The sequence below is a fragment of the Benincasa hispida genome, chromosome 12 (genome assembly GCF_027475165.1).
Source record: "Benincasa hispida cultivar pf3 chromosome 12, pf3_genome.v1.1, whole genome shotgun sequence".
Lineage (NCBI taxonomy): Eukaryota > Viridiplantae > Streptophyta > Magnoliopsida > Cucurbitales > Cucurbitaceae > Benincasa > Benincasa hispida.
This window is the reverse complement of record NC_143489.1, coordinates 63,995,454-64,019,009: the sequence shown is the minus strand read 5'-3', so window position 1 is coordinate 64,019,009 and position 23,556 is coordinate 63,995,454. Positions and strand designations below refer to the sequence as shown.

At 34.3% G+C, this 23,556-nt stretch overlaps 1 protein-coding gene, 3 long non-coding RNA genes and 1 pseudogene across 5 annotated transcripts; 3 read left to right on the top strand and 2 right to left on the bottom strand.

Annotated features, from left to right (window-relative positions):
* Window positions 1-2,737: 2,737 nt before the first annotated feature.
* LOC120067577 (uncharacterized) lies at window positions 2,738-3,292 on the top strand. Its single transcript, XM_039019122.1, has one exon. It carries the CDS (start codon window positions 2,738-2,740, stop codon window positions 3,290-3,292), a length of 555 nt encoding a protein of 184 aa, XP_038875050.1.
* A 3,621-nt stretch (window positions 3,293-6,913) lies between these two features.
* Window positions 6,914-16,595, bottom strand: LOC120067235 (uncharacterized). 2 transcript variants are annotated; one of them, XR_016525575.1, is made up of 5 exons: window positions 16,019-16,577; window positions 14,492-14,614; window positions 9,206-9,338; window positions 8,587-9,098; window positions 6,914-7,378 (listed from the first exon to the last, which is right to left on the bottom strand). It is a non-coding gene; the product is annotated as an uncharacterized LOC120067235 (long non-coding RNA). The 2 variants fall into 2 exon arrangements; XR_016525574.1 differs by lacking the exon at window positions 9,206-9,338 and having other exon boundaries at window positions 16,019-16,595.
* LOC150032132 (uncharacterized) lies at window positions 13,497-14,174 on the bottom strand. Its single transcript, XR_016525578.1, has 2 exons — window positions 14,035-14,174; window positions 13,497-13,935 (listed from the first exon to the last, which is right to left on the bottom strand). It is a non-coding gene; the product is annotated as an uncharacterized LOC150032132 (long non-coding RNA).
* LOC120067236 (uncharacterized) lies at window positions 13,927-14,991 on the top strand. The gene is made up of 3 exons (XR_016525576.1): window positions 13,927-14,111; window positions 14,206-14,628; window positions 14,722-14,991. It is a non-coding gene; the product is annotated as an uncharacterized LOC120067236 (long non-coding RNA).
* Window positions 16,596-21,795: 5,200 nt separating the features above from the next.
* LOC120067576 (GDSL esterase/lipase At5g03980-like) lies at window positions 21,796-23,323 on the top strand (annotated as a pseudogene).
* The last annotated feature ends 233 nt before the right edge of the window (window positions 23,324-23,556 follow it).

The following is a 23,556-nucleotide window of genomic DNA, read 5'->3' as shown; positions in this document are numbered from 1 at the left end:
TGTCTCTAAAGCGGGTAGGAGTGAATTCCCTCTTTCACCCTATGTCCCCAGCTATCTATCCAGTCTTACCCCTGAAATGGCAATCATATTGAGCCGGCGCTGTTGAGCCAACCCTCACCTATGCAAATCTAAGGGCAGTCCCAAATAAATAGGAGTTCATAGTTAGCTCAGGATTAAGGTTAAGTTACCTAGGCCATCGCTTTAAAATATTCAATCATAAACAGTAAACAACGTTATAAAGTAAGAGTGACTCATTTCGTGGTCCAATCTTGTACGAACTCTTTTGCACAAAGACACCCCCACTCCTCATGTCCAACATGAACGAATTAGGATGACTTCGTTTGTAGCACTTTACAACTCTTTGTAACAACTACAGAGCAGGTCGTATCGAATAGTGTTACCAAAGTAAGCTACCCAACCTTATCCATGTACTATAGATCATTTTGACTATTTACTCGAACCTGATCGACCTTTATGTCTCCACATAAAGTTCAAGTCCTCATCCAATAGTCAAAGGACTTTTAGGTTTATTGGATTTCTATTCAAGCAATAAATCTATTCAATAACACCTTTGTTGAATTTTCAGAATAAGCTCCATTGTTTACATACCATGAGTTTTAGGACATAAAACCCAACAAATTTCCATTTGGACTAAAACTCCAGTAGTAACTTATACTTCCAATATATAAGATTGAGTTTCTGTGTTTTATAGAGAAATACAATAAACTAGAGCATCTCATACCCATCTTTTATCATTTGATATCTCTATACCCGATATTTCTCCCACTTGCCCTAGGTTATATGATATTCCTAGTTCTACTAAGTAATTCTCAAACACTTTTGCCGAGAGAATTATTGTAAACTTTAGCCGAAGGTTGAAGGTCACGCCACCACTGGTGGCTGACAGATGATTTCCTCTTTTCTTTCATTTGGAAGAGTCAACCTTCAAAGGACTGAGTGTCGAGTAACTCTAGGAATCATATGTAGACTTCCCTTTTCTGCTTCTATCATGTTCAATCTCTCGAAGACTAAAGCGTGTGCGGCAGACGGCCTAATTCGGTCGAAGGCTGAGGGTCTTTTAACTTTGCCCTCCCTTTCCCCTGCATCATCGACTTCTTCTGCAGTGATATGATCGTTGTTGGCCACTTTTCCCTTCGCCTTTCTGGTTATACGAACTGGCTCTGACAATTCATACCCAGACTCTGGTTATGCGATTCACGTGTCCCTCTTGCAAAAGCTTCTTTTGGGTCGACGAGAGTCTGGGTTGCTCGCAAATCTTCAAGCTCTTGAACTCAGTGTGAGTTGTGCAGTCATAACCCACCTTCGCCAATAACTTGTAAGCCTTAGGATCGAATCCGTCTTTAGTTTGCTTCTTGAGTAGATTTAACTTCGTTATTGGCGTGAGAGGTGTGACGAAACTCTCCTTTAGAATTTATATATCGCTGACCTGCAAACCTTTAGAGCATTCCATAAAAGGTGACTCACCTTTCTTCCGTCTCGACAAAGGGACATAGCGTAGAATCAGAGGCTTTGAGGATTTTTTGTCCCTCACCACGGGTGTCTCTCCAACACTGGGGGATGTCCCATTCTCTTTTGGACTGTACGCTTGTCTACTGGTGATTTCAATAGGCTTCGTAAGATATCTTCATCTTCTGTGGTGCTGACAGCATGACATGTATCAGCTTTTGGCATTTCTCCTAAACCTCAATCGCAGAAGTTCTTTGGAAGGAAATCCACCAATGTCACCTGTCGCTTGGGACAAGGAACATCCTCATCTCTCACATCAATAGCCTTGGGCTTCCGGGCCTTCTTTTTACCCTTCCTTTTTTGTGTCTTTCTCCCTCTCCTATAACTTCGATAGGAGCATGACTCTTTTTGGGTAGAGTTTGACCCTTTCTTCTTACGGCGTGTCACAAGCATCTAGCCTTCGTTACCATCATCACCAACGCGTTCTCCTCTATTTTGAGGATTCGTGGCTTGGACCTCCCGCTGAAACCGCACAACCTTCGCACAACCTTTGGTACGAGGATTCGTGGCTTGGACCTCCCGAAACAAGCTGTTTTGAGGATTGATGCCAGTGTGCTTGGAGTTACCATCACCGCAACATGATTTGTTTGGACCACCTCATCTAGATCCAACTCTATCTTTCTCTTACGAGCCAACTTGAGGATCAGCTCCTTCAATACAAAACATTTTTCAACCAAGTGACTAATGACCCTGTCATACTTGCAGTAGTTGGGATCATCCACTTTGCCAGTTTGTTCCGGTCGTTTACATTCTAGTAACTGGATAAGGTTGTTCTCCAATAGTTTCTTAAGCATATCCACAACGTCGGAGTCGGGGAACGCGTAGACTTTTTCTTTTCGCTCCTTCAGAGTTAGGCAACGTCTTTCGCTTCCTTCATCTTTCTTTTCCATCTTTTTCCTTTTCGAGGACAACGTCAGCAGGGTCATATTAACGACCATTGATTCCTTCGTGGCCCTTTCACAATTTTCTCGATGCCCTTTACTTCCTTCTTGTCCTTCTTCAACTCAAGGATCAAAAAATCCTTTGTTCCCCTATTGACGATGCTTAGCTTCATGTCTTGGATACAAGTCGCCAATTATTCAGAGGGAAATTTCAACGTTTCCTTGGAGTGTTGAAACAACTATATATCAACATTCCACTAATTGATGCATTGGATCAAATGCCATCTTATGCAAAAAAATTTAAAGATATTCTCTCAAAGAAAAGAAAGATGGGCAACCATGAAACTATAGCACTGACGAAGGAGTGTAGTGCCATTATACAAGAGAATGTTCTACCTAAGATGAAAGATCAAAGAAGTTTTACTATTCCTTGTTCAATCGGAGGAGTCCACAAAGGGCAACCCTTATGCGACTTCAGACCCAGTATCAATCATATGTCATTATCAGTGTACAATCGATTGGGTATAGGAAAGCTTGCACCCATAATGGTCACTCTACAATTGGCTAACCATTCATTAGTTCATCCGAAAGGGAAATTGGAAGATGTGTTGGTTAAGATGGATAAATTTATTCTACCTACCGACTTCATATTAGACTACCAAGCTGACAAGAATGTACCCATCATTTTGGAAAGACCTTTTCTATCCACGGGAAGGATGCAATTCGATATGGACAAAGAAGAGATCATCATACAGGTGAACGACCAGAAGATGAAGTTTAATATTCTCAAAGCGATGGAATATCCTGATGAATCCAACACATGTCATGCAATTGAATGGAAGAAAGTTGGCCTTATATGCTTGAATTCGAAATCAATAAGGTGATGGAGGAAGAGAAAGATGAGATGAATGCTTAGCAGCTTAAATCGTGTCATGCGACAAAAGAAATTCAGAGGAATTTTGAACCTCTGAAATTAGAATCAAGAAAGCAAGATCGAGCCATCGCTTGAGCAATAGCCTGTATTGGAATTAAAAGCACTCCCTACTCATTTAAAGTATGCGTTTCTCGATAAACATGACACTCTACTTGTCATCATCTCAACAAAACTCTCTGAAGAAAACGAAGATGCAATCATAAAGATTTTGAAGAAGTATATTAAGGGAATAGGATGGACCCTAGTAGATATTAGAGGAAACGGTCCCTTCTATTGCATGCATAAAATTCGACTCGAAGATGGAAAGAACGACTCTATTAACCATCACTGCAGGCTCAATTATGCGATGAAGGAAGTTGTAAAAAAAGAAATCATTAAGTGGTTAGATGTAGTGGTTATTTTCCCATTGCAGACAGTAAATGGGTAAGCCCCGTACAATGTGTTCCCAAACAAGACAATATCATTGTAGTCCCTAATCAGAACAATGAACTTATCCCTACATGCATCATCATAAGATGGAGGATTTGTATGGACTATAGAATGCTTAACGCAACGACAAAAAAGGACCACTTCCCTCTATCTTTTATTGATCGGATGCTAGATAGATTAGCAAAGAATGACGTATTCTACTTTCTGGACGCTATGCAAGGTACAACCAAGTCATGATTCTGCCTGACGATCAAGAAAAAACATTCTTTACCTACCCATATGCGACATTCATCTTCCAAAGCATGCCCTTTGTACTATATAACACCACCAGCACCTTTTAGTGGTGCATGATGGCCATCTTCTCTCATTATCTCGAAGAATCAGTAAAAATTTTTATGGATGATTTATCAGTTTGAGGGGAAACCTATGAAGTATGCTTGGCCAATCTTCAAACAATATTAAGAAGATGTAAAGACACCAATCTAGTTCTGAATTGAGAAAAAATCCATTTTATGGTAATAGAAGGGATTATGCTTGGGCACATGGTGTCCAAAGTGGGGTTAGAGCTTGATAAAGAAAAAATAGAAGTCACGAAAAAACTGCCACCGTCTACCACCATCAAGACACTAAGAATCTTTATATGACATGCCAGGTTCTATTGCTGGTATGTCAAAGACTTCTTAAAAATTGCATATCCTTTGAACATACTGTTGGAAGTTAATACCTTTTGAATTCGACTAAGATTGTTTGAGAGCATTCAAGACACTAAAGCAAGGTGACATCTTTTCAAGGACGTATCGCATCCTTTTGTATTTTATTTTATTAGCTTGAATTTTACTTTTTATTTATTTAATTATTTCTGCTTTAAGTTTTTGTGGAATATAGTTGCTTTCCTTGTTTGGGATTATTTTGGGAATCGTTTAGAATTAAGGTTGGAAAAACAAATGAGCATTCTGATGCGTATGGGATGTATAGTTCAATACATCTTATATGCTCATCACATGAAAGGTACCTAAAACGTCTAAATCTGACAGTTAGTTGTAGGTGAAAGGATATCCATGACGTGTGCCATTTGACATTATGTCACATCACGCTTTAATTAAATGATTCATTATTAGGGTGACATCAACCTAAAAAAATGCGCCTTCCCACATTTATTTAAACACATTTTCTCTCATTTTTCATCCTCTCACGCTTTCAAAGAAAATCCTAAACCCTTTGACTTCCGGCAAAACTTCCGGTGACCCTCAGCCTTTCAAACCTTCAAACATCTTTCCTTTCTTCCCTAAATCTTTAAAATGGCCCACTAACTCAGCCCTACTTCAGCCAGCCCGGTGATAGCTTCATCGTCTTCATACGAAGTAGTAGTGTCGTCAATACATTTCAATCCTATCAAACTCTCTGTCGTGACCACACTTATCTATGCACCACCAAAAACGGTTGGAGCAATTCCACTGTTCAACCCCACCCTTCTTACACCTGTGACCATTGATCAACCCCATAAAGAGCAGGAATTTTCTCGATCGCCTTCCCAAACGTAAAGAGGTAATAACCAACTTCATGAACCAGCAATATGGAGGGCACTAGTGAGGCAACAAGAAGAGACGAGCGCAAGGTTTATGGGGAAATTCTGATGAATTTGAAACTGCTTGAATCTTTGGATGAAGAAGGAGTAGTGAACCAGCCCAACAAGGTGATGGCTGGAAGCAGTCCCAAGACGTTAGCTTCCAATGCACTAAGCCTAGTTAGGGATAAAGAAGGACCTTTAAAAAAGTCAATGTTTGGCTTTGGCATTAAGAAAATCAATGCCATTTATAAGCTAGAAGGCACTTCTTATGTAGAGGGGACTATAATAATTGAGGAACCAACTGGTGAAGAAAAAAAGAAAGTGCTGAGGTTGATAGTCGAGCCTGAAGTGAAATGGATTACTTCCACTAAGGGAATGGAGACATTCTTGCCACATAATCTGACGCCTGAAGCAAACGTGTGCCTATACTTCATAAAAAAGAAGCTGCATCCCGACGACGTATGATCATTCTATTGGGATTGGTGTCCTAAATCCCTTGTATTCTCATAGTTGGTAAACATTATACAAACAAATTGTTATTAATAAAATAATTGTCATTTTATGAGCATATACTCAATCCAATAAACTAAAATCCTAGGTTATTTTATGTAATTTAAAAAAGTATGTAGAGACATACGGGAATCTTGTTTAAATAATAACATAAACGGTCTGTAGTAGATAGATAAGGCTGAGTACCTTATCCTGGTAAAACTACAGATATACAACCTACTTTATAGATGCTATAAATGTTGTAACGTGCTACAAATATCTAATCCTAATCATTCATGTAGAGACATGTGAGGGAGAGTATCCTATACAAAGAGTTTGTATAAGACAGGACCACGAAATGGTTAGTTTCATTATATAACGCTGTTAATAATAGAGACTTACATTTCACCAAGATATCTATAGGTGACATGACTTGAATCCTAAGTGAGTTATGAACTGTTGCTCATGAAGGCAGTTTTTTGATTTGCATGAGTGGGAGTGGCTAGATTGCCAACTCAATAAACCTACCATTTTGGAGATTCGTCTGATTGGGGAGCTAGGAACATAGCTACAAGACGCAATTCACTCTTTCCCTGATGTCGACGTAAGTAGATAAATTGCTCCCTTAAGGGATGATTCTAGGGCTTGAATAATGTGGCCACACCCTCTTTTGGCTCGAGAGGGACTTGGTCATAGTTGCACTATTGCTTATTGTTCACTAGAGAAATCAGTGGTTCTTAAGGAGTTAGATATAACTATAGGAGTAAAACGGTAATTTGGCCCAACTATCCTTACGAGCAATTTGTGAAGGGTCATCGCACTATTGATTGGTTATATCCAATGGATACTAAAATATATTTGTAGTGCGAAAGAGAGCAACTGTCGGTCTTTAATAGAGTGATTGATAGTTAATGGAAGTTGAGAAATTCACACTGTCGGTCTTTAATGGAGTGACCAATAGTTAATAGAAGTTGAGTAATTCACACCATTGGAGCTTCAAACTACAGGTCCATAAAGTCCCATTTGTAGCTCAACAGGGATTTAATTGAGAATTAATTTTGGATTAATTTGAAATATTCGAATTAATTGAGGAAATTAATTATATATGATATAATTAATTAAATTAATATATGTATTTCTCTTTCCCCATGCATATTCTCTCTCCTTCATGCATATTCTCTCTCCCACATATATACTCTCTTTCCCATGCATATTATCTCTCTTCCATGCATATGTTCTCTCTCCCCTAATAATATATTTCATATATTCTTTCCCCCATAATTCACACTCATTTCTTCCTCTTCCCTCTTTTTTCTCCTTCCCCCTTCCTCTCTTTTCTCCATTCGATGATGTGAGTTGAAGGTGGTAGATGACGATGTGGGGCGAATTGATGGCTCGACACGAGGTGACATGAACGACTTGGGATAAATCGATGGCACGAATGGTGTAAGGCGAATCACAGTCATAGGTTGAGTAGATTTACTTGACGGCACGGTAGGGCGAGCAAATCTAGTCGACGACAGAGGGAAGGGAGATCCATGGCAGCCATGGCTGAAAAAGAAGAAGAGATGAAGATGGAGGGTTATGTATTATAAACCTCATATGACGACATACTTTATTTTTTCCTACTTTTTATATATACTATGACATATGTGTACTTTTTGTTTTTATCTTTTGTAAGAAAATTTGATATATATTGTGGTATATGTATACATTTATTTGATATAAATGAGTGTTTTTTTTTTATTTAGACTTATTGTATTATGATATATATATATTGTGTTGTAAATGAAATTGATTTATATACTGTAGTATATTTCATATATAGGTTTATACTATGATTTATGTAAATCATTGAGTCAATCTCTAATTTATAAATTATAGTATATTTCATATATTGGTTAGAATATTTTCAAATACCTAACAAAATATTATAAGGTATATTTAAAATAATCATGAATCCATCAAAATGTTCTAAGGTATATTTAAAATAATCACTAATCCGTAAAAAACCGTAATAAATTGATATGTACCAATAAACAACGAAATATATTACATGTTCAAGTGAACAAACAATGAAATATTTAACATAATAACAAAAATCAACATGAAAAACGAAATGGAAAATAAGATCATATTAAATATCATTTTCTCTCTCCAAATGAAAATGGAAAAAGTATATCAAATGTATTTTATCTCTACAATTGAAAAAGGGAAAGAAATCATAATAGATGCATTTTCTCTCTCCATACTAAATGCATTATGGGGTGATTTATGTCAAACATTTAATTTATATATTGTGGTATATTTCATATATTGGTTAGAATATTTTTAAATTCCTAACAAAATGTTTTGAGGTATATTTTAAATAATCATGAATTCGTAGAAAAAAAAAACGTGAAACAAATGAAATAGAAAAAAATTCATTAAATGTATTTTATCTCTTCAATCAAATTAAATAAAGAAAAAATTGAACAAATAAATGCATTTTCTTTCTCCATTTGAAAATATGAAAAAAAAAATCATATCAAATGAATATTCTCTCTACGTCATTAAGAAAGTTTTAAAATAGAGAAATATATGTAAAAATCGAAAATAAAAATGATATTAAAATCTTTTCTTGAAAATAATCATATTTAAAAACATTTTTGAAATATGAGATCTAAGGATGGCTTTTTATCTAAAAATTCCCCTGTTTTTTTATCAATTCAGGAATAAAATACAGCTGTATTATTTTTAGGAGAAGGGAAAGTAGTGACCTTTTTCTGGCTTTTGGGATCTCTTCTTGAATTTTTCTTTTGAGTGCCCCTTTGTCTTTTAGTCTCCATGTCACCTTCTGTTGCATAACTAATCATTTTTCCTTTTCTTAGCTTCTCAACAAGAAAGTGATTCAACTGTTGACGACTGCAATTAATAGTTGCGTGTATGGGAGTTCTGGCAGCCGAGTCTTGGAAAAAGAAGGATTCAGCATGTGGATCCCGTTCATTGAAATTTATGGAAATGATGAAATCAACATCTATAAAGTTTGTTGTAACCGTTGTACACAAAAAAAACTAGAAATACACTTGTAGTTAGATTTTATATCTACCGTACAAATCAAAAGAAAAGTAGAACTAGTTAAGTGACTCATCTGTAAATCAAAAGATCTTTGTGCCCTTGCTTTTCTCTTTCTCTACTTCATCTTTTTGTTTGTCTTGATCTCCATCTCCATCGTCTTTCTTAAGAGAATTTGACAGCATCTCTCCATTTTTCTTTTCTCTCTCGAAGTCATCTGCAATTGAAAGAAATTCTCTAGTATAATCATTCAAGCTTTTCATTTCAGTAAGTGCAATGAATAAATTCTGATCGTCAACATGTAGGGCTGGGATCTTTTTTCACATTGTTTTGTTTTCAGCTGGTTTTTCTCAAGGATCAAATGGTTTTCTACTTTTACTCGGGCCTCAGATTCATTTAGTAAGCGCAAATCTCGTTTATCTTCAGCTTCCAAGGCCCAAGAAAGTAGTATCAGAACCTGCAAGAAAACTTCAAGATTGGTCAAGATCTAAAAGAAAGTAAATCTTGGAGCTTTTGATGTCAAAAGAAGTCAAAAAAGGGAAGTAGCAAGATATGATATTGAACAATTTGATGGAAAAGGAGATTTTGGCTTGTGGAAAGCCAAAATTAAAGCGATTTTAGGGCAACAAAGAGTACACAAGGTTCTTGAAGACCCAACTAAACTACCTATCACAGCAACTGAAGAAGAAATGGAGAATATGAAGCTAATTGCTCACGGTACTCTTGTACCAAACCTGTTAGACAGTGTACTAAGACAAGTAATTGACCAAGAAACAACCTTCAAGATGTGGACTAAATTGAATGAGTTGTATGAGACAAAGAACTTTTCGAACAAACACTTCTTGAGAGAAAGGTTTTTCACCTTCAATATGAGCTCTTCAAAATCATTAACTGAAAATCTTGACGACTTCAAGAGAATCACAATAGAATTTAAGACTCAAGGTGAAGAGATTGGGGTTGTCAATGAAGCCTTTGTGCTTCTTAACTCACTTGCAGATTCTTACAAAGATGTTGAGACAACATTAAAGTATGGTAGAGACTCTTTATCAATCGATATAATAATTTCAGCCCTAAAAATTAGAGAAATGGAGCTTCTAACCAGGAAAGAAGAGAAACCCAGTGCTGAGGGTTTATTTATTAAGGGGAAGTCTAAACAAAGCAACAAATAAAAAGGCAATCATAATTCTATAGAAGAAGGTAAAGAAAAATCCAAGGTTAGATACAAATATTGTAAAAAGTTGGGCCATCTAATCAAGGATTGTAGAACCTTGAAATGGAGAAATAAACAGACGAACAAACAATCACAATCACAGCCTCAACAGAAAAACCAGCCAAGTCAGTCAAGAGAAGCCTTAGTCAGAAAGGACTCTATTTTCTATCCAGATGCCTGAGCTACATCAAATCAAAAGGCAGAAGATAAGAACCTAGATTGGGTTCTAGACTCAGGGTGTTCTTTTCATATGACACCTCACAAGGACTGATTCAGCACATATAAAGATCTGGATGGAGGCTCAGTATACATGGGTAATAATAACTCATGTCCAATGATTGGTATTGGTTTTGTTTCACTCAAGCTTGAAGATGGGTCAGTCAAATTACTAAGAAATTTTAGACATGTACCTAAGTTGAAGAAGAACTTGATTTCACTAGGCATTCTTAATTCAATTGGTTGCTAAACAGAGCAAAGGAAGGCTACTGTGAAGTATTGAAGAATAGTAAGCCTATTTTCAGAGGGATTAAAATAAATGAGATCTATGTTGTTCAAGGAGTTTAGAAAGTGCATTCAGCCTTAGTTGTGACTTCTAAAGAGCCTACTGAAGGATATCTTTGGCACAAAAGATTTTCTCACATTAGTGCCAAAGGTCTACAAGCTCTTGCCAATCAAGGAATTCTACCTAAAGAAATTCATCAAACCCTATCCTTCTGTGAGCATTGTGCGATAGGTAAAGCTACAAGGAAGAGTTTTGTTAAGGCTCAACATACAACCAAGGCCATCCTTGATTATGTGCATTCGGACCTTTGGGGCCCTTCACCTTTCCAATCCCTGAGTGGAGTCAGGTATTTCTTAACCTTTGTTGATGATTACTCTAGGAAATACTGGATATTTTTCCTTAAAACTAAGGATTTGGTGTTTGAAAAGTTCAAAGAATGGAAGACTATGGTTAAAAAACAAACTAATAGCCAAATAAAGTGTCTTAGGACTGATAATGGGCTTGAGTTCTGTGCAGAAGAGTTTAATGTCTTTTGTAGGCAACAGGGGATTATTAGACACAAGACTGTAAGGTACACACCCCAGCAAAATGAGGTGGCAGAGAAATTAAACTGAACAATCATGGAGAGAGTGAGGAGTCTCTTATCAAATGTCATCCTTCTTGAGAAGTTTTGGGCTGAGGCAACATATTATACTGTCTATACTCTCAATAGACACCCTCATGCCTCATGCCTCATGCCCTCATAAGCAAGGTGGACTAAACATTCTTCTAATCTAAACAACCTAAGGGTGTTTGGTTGCACAGGTTTTGTAAACAAGAACAAGGGGAAGTTAGTTACCCGATCAGTGAAATATATGTTTTTAGGTTTTGCTGAAGGTGTGAAAGGCTTTAGATTGTGGCATCTTACAGAAAAAAGGTGTATAACAAGCAGAGATGTCATCTTTAGGGAGACTGAAATGTTTATGCAAAATCCTAATTCAAATGTTTCAGCACCTCAAGGAAAGTTTGATACAATTGAGGTGGAGCAGCTCCTAAATCCTACCACTGATCCCTCAAGCTCAGAATCACAAATTGATCAACTACCTCATCATGAAGAAGATGTAGAAAATGTTGTTTCTGATCTAGAGCAAGAGGAACCAGACCTAAGGGGTTATAGCCTAGCAAGGATAGGTAAAGAAGAACTATAATGCCCCCCTCAAGATATGATGATTATATCAATTTAGCTTTAAATGCTTTAGGCCTCAACAATGAACTTGAACGCTTTACCTTTGGAGAGGCAGTAAGCACTAAAGCTAAAATATGGATAGAGGCAATGAATGAAGAGGTTGAATCTCTTATAAAGAATGACACTTGGGAGTTGGTTCTCTTACCTAAAGGGTGCAAACCAATTGCATCCAAATGGGTTTATAAGTACAAGTAAGGTGTCCCTAATGGTTAATGACCTAGATATAAAGCTAGGCTGGTTGCAAAGGGATTCACTCAAAGACAAGGTGTTGACTACAATGAGATTTTTCCCTTGTGGTCAAACAAACATCTATCAAACTTATATTGTCCATTGTGGCTCAACAAGACCTAGAGCTAGAGCAACTTGATGTCAAAACAACCTTTCTACATGGCTTCTTAGATGAATTCATTTATATGAGTCAACCAAAAGGCTATGAAGTAAGAGAGAGAAAAGATCATTACTGTTTACTTAAAAGATCTATTTATGGCCTTAAACAATCTCCTAGGTATTGGAACAAAAGATTCAATGATTTTATACAGAAGAATGGATTTACTAAGAGTTCTTATGATAATTGTGTTTATATAAACACTAACACCTATACACATCCTATCTATCTACTCCTCTATGTAGATGTTATGTTGCTATCAGGAACAATTATGAAAGACTTAAATCAAGTTAAAGACCTACTGAAATCAGAACTTGAAATGAAAGATATGGGTAATGCAAACAAATTTTTTGGCATTGATATTAGCAGAGATAGAAAATCATAAAAACTTAGCATTGATCAGACACAATATTGTGAAAAATTAATCAAGAAATATCACATGATAGAAGCTAAAGCAGTCAGTACTTCTATCACACATTGTTTCAAACTTTCAGCAGAAAACTCACCAAAAGAGTCAGACATTGAACATTTGAAGATAATGTCAACTATTCCCTATTCTCACGTTGTGGGAACTCTAATGTACCTAATGATTTCTACAAGACTAGATATTGCTTATGCTACAAGTCTAATAAGTAGGTACATGGCTAATTTGGTTAAGAGGCATTGGGAGGCAACAAAGTGGATTATGAAGTATCTTAAGGGCACTTTAAGTGCCAAACTACTGTATCAACAAGCTTCAGGCAATGGACCAGAATGGGGTATGTTGACTCTGACTACACTGGAGAATTAGATAAAAGGCAATCCTTATTAGGTTATATCTTCCTATGTTAGACGGTGTGTACTAAGTTGGAAGGCTACATTACAGTTAGTAGTAGCCCTTTCCACTACTGAAGCTAAATTTATTGCCCTTTCAGAGGCAGTAAAGGAGGGGTTATGGCTAAAAGGACTTCTACGTGATTTTGGTATTAAGCAAGATACAGTAAAAATATTATGTGATAATCAGAGTACTATACATCTATCTAAGCACTCACAATATCATAATCGAACAAAACACATCACTACAAGAATTTTGGGCTTTAATGTCGGTTGAAAAAAGTGAAATCGGATGTATGATGTCGGTTTTGTTTTTTGTTTTTTTTTTTAAAAAGCAGATCTTTAATGTCGGTTTAAAACCGACATTGTAGGGTATCTTTAATGTCGGTTTCAAACCGAAATTAAAGACCCACTTCACTTTTTCCTCCAACTTTCTATTTTCCTCCAATTTTTTTCATTTCCCTCTTCACTCTCCCTCTATTTTATTTTTCCTCTCATTCTCACACTTTCCTCTTCATACCCTATTCTTTCTCACTCCTCTCTTCCAAACCCATGTCTACTGCTCATTTCGTTTCTCACTCTATCTTCCAAAGTGGATTTGTTGGTCATTCCACCGGATCTGCTGCTCATTTCGTCGTCGTTCGCGTGTCTCCGTCAGATCTATTGTTCATTTCGTCGTCGTTCGCGTGTCTCCAGATTTGCTGCCGACGATTGCCATATCTGCCGCCGTCGTCGTTTGTCATTCCTTCAGTCGCCGTTCGTCGTTTGTTCCGTCGTCGAACGATCACTAGATCTGGACAAGGTTTGCAGATTTTTGTTTTTTCTTTCTGTTTTTTTTTTCCTTTTTTTTTTTTTTTCTAATTTCTCTGTTTAATACATCTTGCCCTCTGTTGTTGCAGTTTGGTTTGATACACCAGATCTGGACAAGGTTCGCAGATAATCAATTCGCCAGATCTGAACGAATTTGGTTTCTACTAAGTACAGGAAGAGGAGATTCAAGAAGACAGCAAAGCCTCACCGTGGACGGAAAAGAAAAGGCCGAAAAAGAGAGAAAAGTGGCCGACTAGGAAAGCGTTCAAAGTGCAAGGCTAAATGGTTTGTGTCGTGTTTAGTTGGGCTTCAGCCTTCTGCTTTCCTCTGTAATATTCTTTCCGTGTGTTACTGGACATTGATAATAATTTGCCTTCAGGAGTTCTGGGAGTTGAGAGATCTGCTAATCAACATCCCATTTCAGATGGCTCTAACTTCTCCAGGATTCGACTTCATTCTTATTTCCTTTTATCTCTGTTTCTTTCTTACTGTTTGTTCCTTTAACATCAGTTGTATTGTTCTGAGTTTATATACCAGCAGTTGCTTCACAAACTTCTACATTTGTAATTGACAGGAGCCCTACTCCTGAAAGGCCAATAAACAGCCCCAGGAGCAATCATCATTAGAAAGTTGAAAAAAATAGGAAATTGAACCTATTGCCTGACCTTCAATTCTATATTCTTTTCTGACTGGTTGGCAGCTTACATGTCTTCTCCTTGCCACATTGAGCTGATTTTACATGTCTTCTCCTGGCCACATTGAGCTAATTTTGTCCGAGAAAGAAGAGCCTGTTAAGAAGGAGGTAATATATCAGACTGCCTAATTACACTTGTTCAGTTAAGAATGGATTGCTTTTAATGTATTTCTTATTTTTCCATAATTCATGATACCACAGCCCGAAACTCAGCTGGCGACTTGCAAACCTAAGAAAGGTCAAGCTATCCGTAGTGGCGCTTCCTCTTGAATGGCAAAAGTATAAATTCAGTTGTGGGTTTTTGCTGTGCCATTTCTTTTTTGAAGTGAGTTTAATTATTGATCACTATATAGAACGAGGAATTATTATTTAGATGTTTCGTGTGACCATGTTATATTTGGAACCTTTTCTACTTCATCTGATTGTCTTGCCTTTTTAATCAGAAGACTCTTGGGATTTCTGTGGGATAAACTAATCTGTTATTTTTAGCCGTGGTTATTTCTACTTGATCAACTAGGCAGAGATACTGCTGAATCATCTGACGAACTAAATGGTGTGCTTGCACGTGCCATTATGATTTTGTTTAGCTTCATAATTTCATATAAAATAATGTGCTCCAATTTTAAAATGTATAGTTAAGTTCCTTGTTTCAGTAGAAGAGTTGTTTGTCATTTTATGCCCTCTTTCAACCTTTTGTGGTGCTCAAGGTGGTAGTCTTATAAAGATGCCTATAACCAGACATTGTTGAAGTTGGGGGTCTGTTCAAGAAGAATTATGAAGGGATCAATACTTACCAAATGGAGAGGGACAGTAAACTCGTAATGTTTGTAAAATCATAATCTTTGTATTACTTGTAATTTGTGTTTTCAAGGCCTGAATTATTGTACGCCTTTTAAATTATAATTCTATAGCAGAATTTGCGGATTAAATGTAATAGATTTACAATCCATATACGAATAATATGTCATAGCCATAACATTCGATGATGATATATCATGTTATACTTTTTTACTGAAAAATGGATTTGGCAAGGGAACTTTAAAAAACGGACAATAATTGATAAAATGGACAGATTTGGAATTCAATATTGGTTAAGAATTAAAAAAAAAAAAGGCTTTAATGTCGGTTGCAACCAACAAGCTTTAATCACTAAAGACCTTTAATGTTGGTTACAATCGACATTAAAGACCTTCAATGTCGGTTGGTTGTAATCGACATTGAAGGTTGTGTTATGGTGTTATTGAAGCCCTTTAATGTCCGTTTAAAACCGACATTAATGGGGTTTAATAACACTATCTTTAATGTCGGATTCCAACCGACATAAAATCCCTTTAATGTCGGTTTAAAACCGACATTAAAAGGCTTTAATAACACTATCATTAATGTCGGTTGCCAACTGACATTAAAGCCCGAATTTCATTTAGTGCATTGATGTGAAATTTCATTTTATATGAGAACAAATATAAAATAAACGGATAGAGGTACTTAAAGTTCATACCTCAGATTATGCCTCCAACATGTTATCCAAGACTGTCACCCAGCTCAAACTTCAGAAATGCCTCGATATTATAGAGTTTGAGTTGAGAGACAAAGGTTGAAGAAGAAAAGGGTTAGCAAAAAGGGTAGCTGGAAGAAACTCCTTGAAGTTAATTTCAAGGTGAAGATTGTTAAAAAAAAAATGATTGAATGAACTTCTACAAAGTTTGTTGGGACCGTTGTACACAAATAAAACTATAAATACACTTGTAGCTAGATTTTATATGTACTATACAAATCAAAAGATAAGTAGAACTAGCAAAGTGACTCATCTGTAGATCTTCAAGATCATCTCCAAGACTAATATCAGCTCCTCTTCGTGGATGTAGGCTAATTTTGGGCCGACAATGTAAAATATTTGTGTCCTTGTCTTTCTCTTCCTCTGCTTCCTCTTCTTGTTTGTCTTGATCTCCATCTCCATCGTCTCTCTCAAGAGAATTCAGCAGCATCTCTCCATTTTTCTTTTCTCTCTCAAAGTCATCTACAATAGAAAGAAATTCTTCAGTATAGTCATTCAAGCTTTTCATTTCAGTAAGTGCAATGAATAAATTCTAAACGTCAACGTATAGGGTTGGGATCTTTTTTCACATGGATCGTGCTTTTAGCACATTGTTTTGTTTTCAGCTGGTTTTTCTCAAGGATCAAATGGTTTTCTACTTTTACTTGGGCCTCAGTTTTATTTAGTAAGCCCAAATTTCGTTTATCTTCAGCTTCGAAGGCCCAACAGATCCCGTTCAACTGCGACGCACCCTTTATTCATACAGAGAAGTCCTGCTTGATCCTTCTCTCTAATAGATAAAAGCGCTTTATCTGCATGAAAGGGATCGAAAGCATTGATCGCCTCATTTGAGTCTCTAAGAGCCTCCATTATGCAAGACCAATCTTCATGGAAATATCTGCGCCTGAGCACGATGATATTTTTCCATTTCAGACCCTCCTCTTGTTCTGTTTCATGGACATTTTGCTGGCAACTTTCAGAAGGAACACTGGCTGAAGACGAAGTGGTATCACTAATTCTGAAGCCATCGAAGAATTTTCACGCGTGGATAATATCAGCATAAGTTGCCTTATGCTTATGGCCTTCAGTAGCTTCTATGTCTCTATTTAATAGTTCCATGGAGGCCTGGTGGTTTATCTCCTCAACATCTCTTGGCGGTGGATCTTTGTGTCAAAAGTTAAAATTTAGTTCCTATAATTTTGAAAGTTTAGAATTTAGTCTATATGATTTGATAAAATATCATACATTAATCCCTATGGTTGGATACATATAACTTTTCTTTTTTTTTTTTATTTTACACATAATTAAATTATATTCAAAGTATAAAATAAGGAAAAATGTAAGGGAAAAATATAAAAAACGTGAAACAAATAATTATCAAACAAGTTGACAAAGAAGATGGTGGAAGTCATGTGTGAAAATGAAAATGAATCCAACTTACTGTTCTTCATAAAGCAAACAAATGCTTTTTATAACGGATCAAATTTTGAATTTCATACCGCCAAGGTTGGCTGATGACGGTCACCAAGGTGGAGAGTTGGCAGATTGTGTTCGCCGAGGTGGCGGCCGGAGATGGCCAATGACGGTTGCAGAAGGTGGCAACTGAAGTTCGTCGGTGGCGGTCGCCGGAGGTGGCGGCCGGAGTTGGTATGCGGAGGTGGTGTTGAAGTTTGCCGGCGGCGTTTATCGTAGTTGGCCGGCGGTGGTAGTCAGAGGGTGGTAACTGGAGTTGGCTGGTTGCGATCGTCAAAGGGAGGCGATCAGAGTTGGCCTCGTGGTCACCGAAGGTGGTATCCAGAGGTTGGTCGACGTATTCCCTAGATTAAATTAAAAAAAATGAGGGGATGATAACCCATGGATTTGAATACCCATGGGAAAAGGACGTAGGAAGCCAGACTTCCTGAATCCATGTCCAAACAAAGGTTGGGCTTAAGATGTATAACCCATCTAATCTCAACCCTTGAAGCAAACAAAAATTTTCATTTAAACTAATTTATTATCTTTGAAATAATATAAAAATTAGGTTGGTCATTATCTTATCTTAAAAAGATAATTTTAGTTTCATATTTAATTTTCATTTAATATAAATGCTTTTCTTTTTTATATATCCAAAAATATATTGAGTTTTGTATTTTATTTTATCCATCTCCTATGTTAAATGATAATATATAAAAAGAAAATTCAAATCTATTTACATCTACAAAAGTTTATTATTATTATTATTTTTTTGACAAATATGTCTACACAAATATAATTTGACTAAATCAAGTAGATCTATTTTATATGTATATATCTCGCATATTTGATTGTATAAATTTTTCAAAGTAATAAAAAAATCAAAATGCAAAGACATAAATTAAGTTGAAAAAAGATTTAAAAAATGAAAAATAAAGAAAATGATATTTGAAAAAAAACCTACGACTTAAAACAGGGGAGATATTTAAACTAATTTATCCAACCCTTGAAACAAACATCCCATTAGGTTTTGGAAAAACAATAATTTTATTTAAACTAATTTATTAACTTTGAAAAAAATATAAAAATTATGTTGGTCATTATCTTATCTTAAAAATATAATTTTAGTTTCATATTTAATTTTCATTTAATGTAAATGCTTTTCTTTTTTAAATTTGTTATTCCTTTTTTATTTATCCAAAAGGATATTGAGTTTTGTATTTTATTTTATCCATCTCCTATGTTAAATGATAATATATAAAAAAGAAAATCCAAATTTATTTACATCTATAAAAGTTTAGTTTATTTTTTTTATCAAATATATCTACACAAATATAATTTGATTAAATCAAGTAGATCTATTATATACATCTCGCATATTTGATTGTATAAATTTTTCAAAGTAATCAAAAAATCAAAACGCGAAAACATAAATCAAATTGAAAAAAGATTTAAAAAATTAAAACAAATAAAGAAAATGATATTTGAAAAAAAAAAAACTATATGATTTTATTATTTAAAATATGGGAGATATTTTAGGAGAAAGTAAAGATTTGTAATAAAAGGAAAAAATTAGTTACACTATAATTTGGATGAGGCTTTTATAGTATTGTGAAAGTTTTTTGCGATACTTCGAATGGGAATGATACGTGATCTATAAATATACTCTAATTAGTCTCCAAATTACATCAAATAAATACTTTAAAATGCACTCTAATTAGTCTCCAAACTACATCCAATAAATACCTTAAATAAATACACTGCCATTGAAAATCAATTAACCAAACCATTAAAATTGCTCTTGAACTTACCAAAAATTATGTATATCATTTTAGAAAATGAGGGCTGGACTGAAAAAGACTTAATCTAAATAATTGCATTCATAAAAAAGAAATCGATTTAGATTGGAGTATGAAAATCTCAATTAAGAATCATCAAGTGAAATTACTAATCAATTATGATGTGGTATTGATGTCAATTATGGAGATCTCATAAACAGAAGAGAAACAAACAATATTCAATGATTGTACATCCTTATTTTCAATGTACAAATTGTACATCCTTCCTTGATCGAATCTGTCAAGGTGGGTTTAAGATCTCTAAGGCAAACTTGTTAATACCAACACCCTCCATATGCTTGGCCTACCTTTTCACGTAGAAGAGACTTTGCAACTTGAACTCTTGTAGAAAAGACTTTGCAACTTGAACTCTTGTCGATAGTCTATTAAGCCGAGCCTTTGATCTATGAACCGGTGGATTTGATCGATTAAGTCAAGCCTCCAAACTAGACTTGTTGTCTATTGAGAACAAAAAATAGAATCAGCAAAAAAAGTTGAAAATTGAAAAATAGATAAAATATTTGATATGTTTTAAAAAATTACATTCAATTTTTAAAATTCAAAAAGTGTAGGGAGATAATTTAGGAGAAAATCAATATTCATGCTAAAAAAATCTGCAAAGGGCAAAATTAAATATAGTGAACTGAAAATCAGATTAGGGCATTTTAGGGTTAAAGAAAGTGGAATGAGTGAGAGTGCATTTACTATAAATTTGATGAAGTTTTTGTTTTGCTATTCTACTAATTAATAAAAATGAGATGATTAATTATAATAAAGATAATCATAAAAACAATCCAAAAATGTATGATTTAGTTATGATTAACCGAAAATCTAATATAAATATAAAAAGTCAATTAGGAAAATTAATATAATATGATATTTGAAAATTCAAATTAAGATAATTATTAAAAAAAATTTAAAAATAGATGATTTAGTTAGGATTAAGAGAAAGTATAATATAAATATAAGAAGTCATAAATGATTTAGAAAAATTTAAAATATTTGTTGAAGATAGAAGATTGTTGAGATACAAATTTCAATTATTTTTAAATTAAATCACTAAATTTATATCAGATTTTCCGCACGGAAAGAGGCACTTAGTTTCCGGTGAAAATCTCAAAGAAAATCTTCTCATTATAAATTTGATAAACTAATTACAATGTAATTAAGAAAGATGCAGAATTAATTACATTGGAATTAAAAAGACTTGTGAAGGTATTTTATGATTAACGAAAAACCAATCCACATGTGTATCACGCAATTTGCTATATTTCAAGAGAATTTCGCGGTTTGTTATTTCTACACATGAAAGTATAATGAATGCTATATAGTTGATTTTCACATTTTCTAAATCTTCAAAAATATATATTTTTTAATAATAAGTCCCTCTACAAATTGAGTCATTTAATGCATTTAGTTTTCAAATTTATTGCAAGGAAAATGGTAATATTTTAGGGTTTTTAATCTTTATTGAAGAAACAATATTTTTGTTTGAAAATAGAAAAATACCATTGCAAATTATTAAAAAATTGATTAAAAAAATAATAGAGATGCCACAAAATTTTAAAATAGATATGAATTATAAAATTATAAGAAAATAATGGCCACAAAGTTATTTATAAGTTCAATTTTTTTTTTCTAAATCCGTTTCCAAAAATTAAAGTTTTGAATTTTCAGATTCTTTTAGGGTTTGGAAAAACAATAATTTTATTTCAACTAATTTATTAATTTTGAAATAATATAAATATTAGTTTCATCATTATCTTATCTTAAAAAGATAATTTTAGTTTCATATTTAATTTTCATTTAATGTAAATGCTTCTCTTTTTTAAATTTGTTATTCTTTTGGTATATATCCGAAAAGATATTGAGTTTTGTATTTTATTTTATCTATCTCCTATGTTCAATGATAATACATAAAAAGAAAATTCAAATCTATTTATATCTACAAAAGTTTATTTTATTTTCTTTTGCAAATATGTCTACACAAATATAATTTGACTAAATCGAGTAGATCTATTAATTTATCAATGATCCAAAGTAAAATTTTAGATTTAATTATATTGGAATAAAGATTTTATCTATTCAAATAAAACCGGATCGAAAAATGATAAAAAAAAAAAAATCGTCTAAAAAATATTGTTAACAACTAAAGTTATAAACTCAGATAGATAAACTCAAGCATTAATCATTTAATATTTTATAATTTAGAATAATATCTATGAATAAGCTTTAAATTTTATTTTTTTTTTAAAAAATACACTTTTTAACTTTTTAATAATAAATATTTGGAAACTTGGAAATTCCACCACATCCTCGAAGGATTAGGAAACAAATTTGAATCAAAACCCCAAAAGCATTGGGAAGAAAAAACTGAACCTATAAATAATCATTCATTGTTTCACCCTTCACCACTTCCCTAATTTGTCACACACAAAGCTTTCACTAATGGCAGCTTTAACCAAAATTTCTCTCTCTTTTCTTTCTTCTTCTTTTTGTTTTTGGTTCATCCAAAGCTCATCCACTGAAAGCTTGCATGTTCGACGCTATACATCAACTCGGTGACTCAATCTCCGACACTGGAAATCTCATTCGTGAAAATCCTAACACTCCATTTTCTCATCTTCCTTATGGCCAATCATTCTTCAACATTCCCACCGGTCGATGCTCCAACGGTCTACTTATGCTTGATTTCTTTGGTAACCATTATTTTTAACCTTATATATTCTAATTTTTCTTTCACTAATCCGTTTTATAGCTCCAAGATAATTCATATCTAAAAATAACAATATCTAATGGTCAAATTTATATGTAGCTTTAGATGCTGGACTTCCTTTGGTGAGTCCTTATTTGAATAAAGATGCCTTGATGAGTCATGGAGTCAACTTTGCGGTGGCCGGTTCTACAGCTTTGCCTTCTGATTATCTTTCTACGAAGAAAATTTTATCTCTAGTTACTAACTCTTCTCTCAATCATCAACTTGATTGGATGTTCTCTCATTTCAACTCTCTTTGTCACAATCAAAGAGGTAATTAATTGCCCTTCTACTTTAGTTTTCTACATATACTCACTTTGTTTTAGTATTTTCTACATTTTACATTTTGATATTGACAATTTCATGTTTATATGTTGTGTAGATTGCAATGAGAAATTAAGGAGTGCATTGTTCTTGGTGGGTGAGATTGGTGGTAATGACTATAACTACGCACTATTCCAAGGCAAAACTATTCAAGAGGCAAAAGACATGGTGCCAAATGTTGTTCAAACCATAAAAACTGCTCTTGAGGTAAATTTTTGTCTACAATAGATCATATCTTTTTTTTGTTACTCATATGAATGAGAAGTTTATTTACTTACATTTCTTTTGTTTGTAATATTTGTAGAAAGTTATAAGCTATGGTGCTACTCGAGTTATTGTTCCTGGAAACTTCCCAATTGGATGCTTCCCCATCTATCTCACTGGATTCCAAACTAATGACACATCTGCTTACGATGAATTCCATTGTTTAAAGGATTTGAATAGTTTGGCAAGCTATCATAATGATCAAATCAAGCAAACTATTGAAGTACTAAAAAAAGAGAATCCACATACTATTATCGTATATGGTGACTATTACCATGCATTTTTATGGATTATTCGTCATGCTTTTGTTCTAGGTAATTTTTTCTCCTTACTCTTATATCATCTTCTTAACTTACAAAAGATTAAAACACTTCTCAAATTTTTAATGCTTCTACCTACTGTTATATATGAATAGGATTTGATGAAGGTTCTTTGCAAAAATCATGTTGTGGGGTTGGAGGAGATTACAACTTTAACCTCATGCAAATGTGTGGTCTACCTGGAGTACAAGTTTGCCCAAATCCTAATGAACATATTAGTTGGGATGGAGTCCATTTGACACAAAAGACTTACAAGTTCATGGCACATTGGCTCATCCATGACATTTTTCCAAAATTGCATTGTATTGCTTAAATATTTTTTTATGGTGGTTTTTTATTTTTTTATGAAATTTTGTTAATAAAGCATTCATATTCTTTTTAGCTTTCTATAATATAAAATTCTATATCTTATATTAATTTTCTTTTTTAACCCAATATATAGGAAACTCAACCAATACCCTTGCAATTACTCAATTCAACAAGCCTGTTTTTCCATCCATATTTTCTCCTATTCTTTATCTCAAATATAAAATAAAAGTGTTTTTT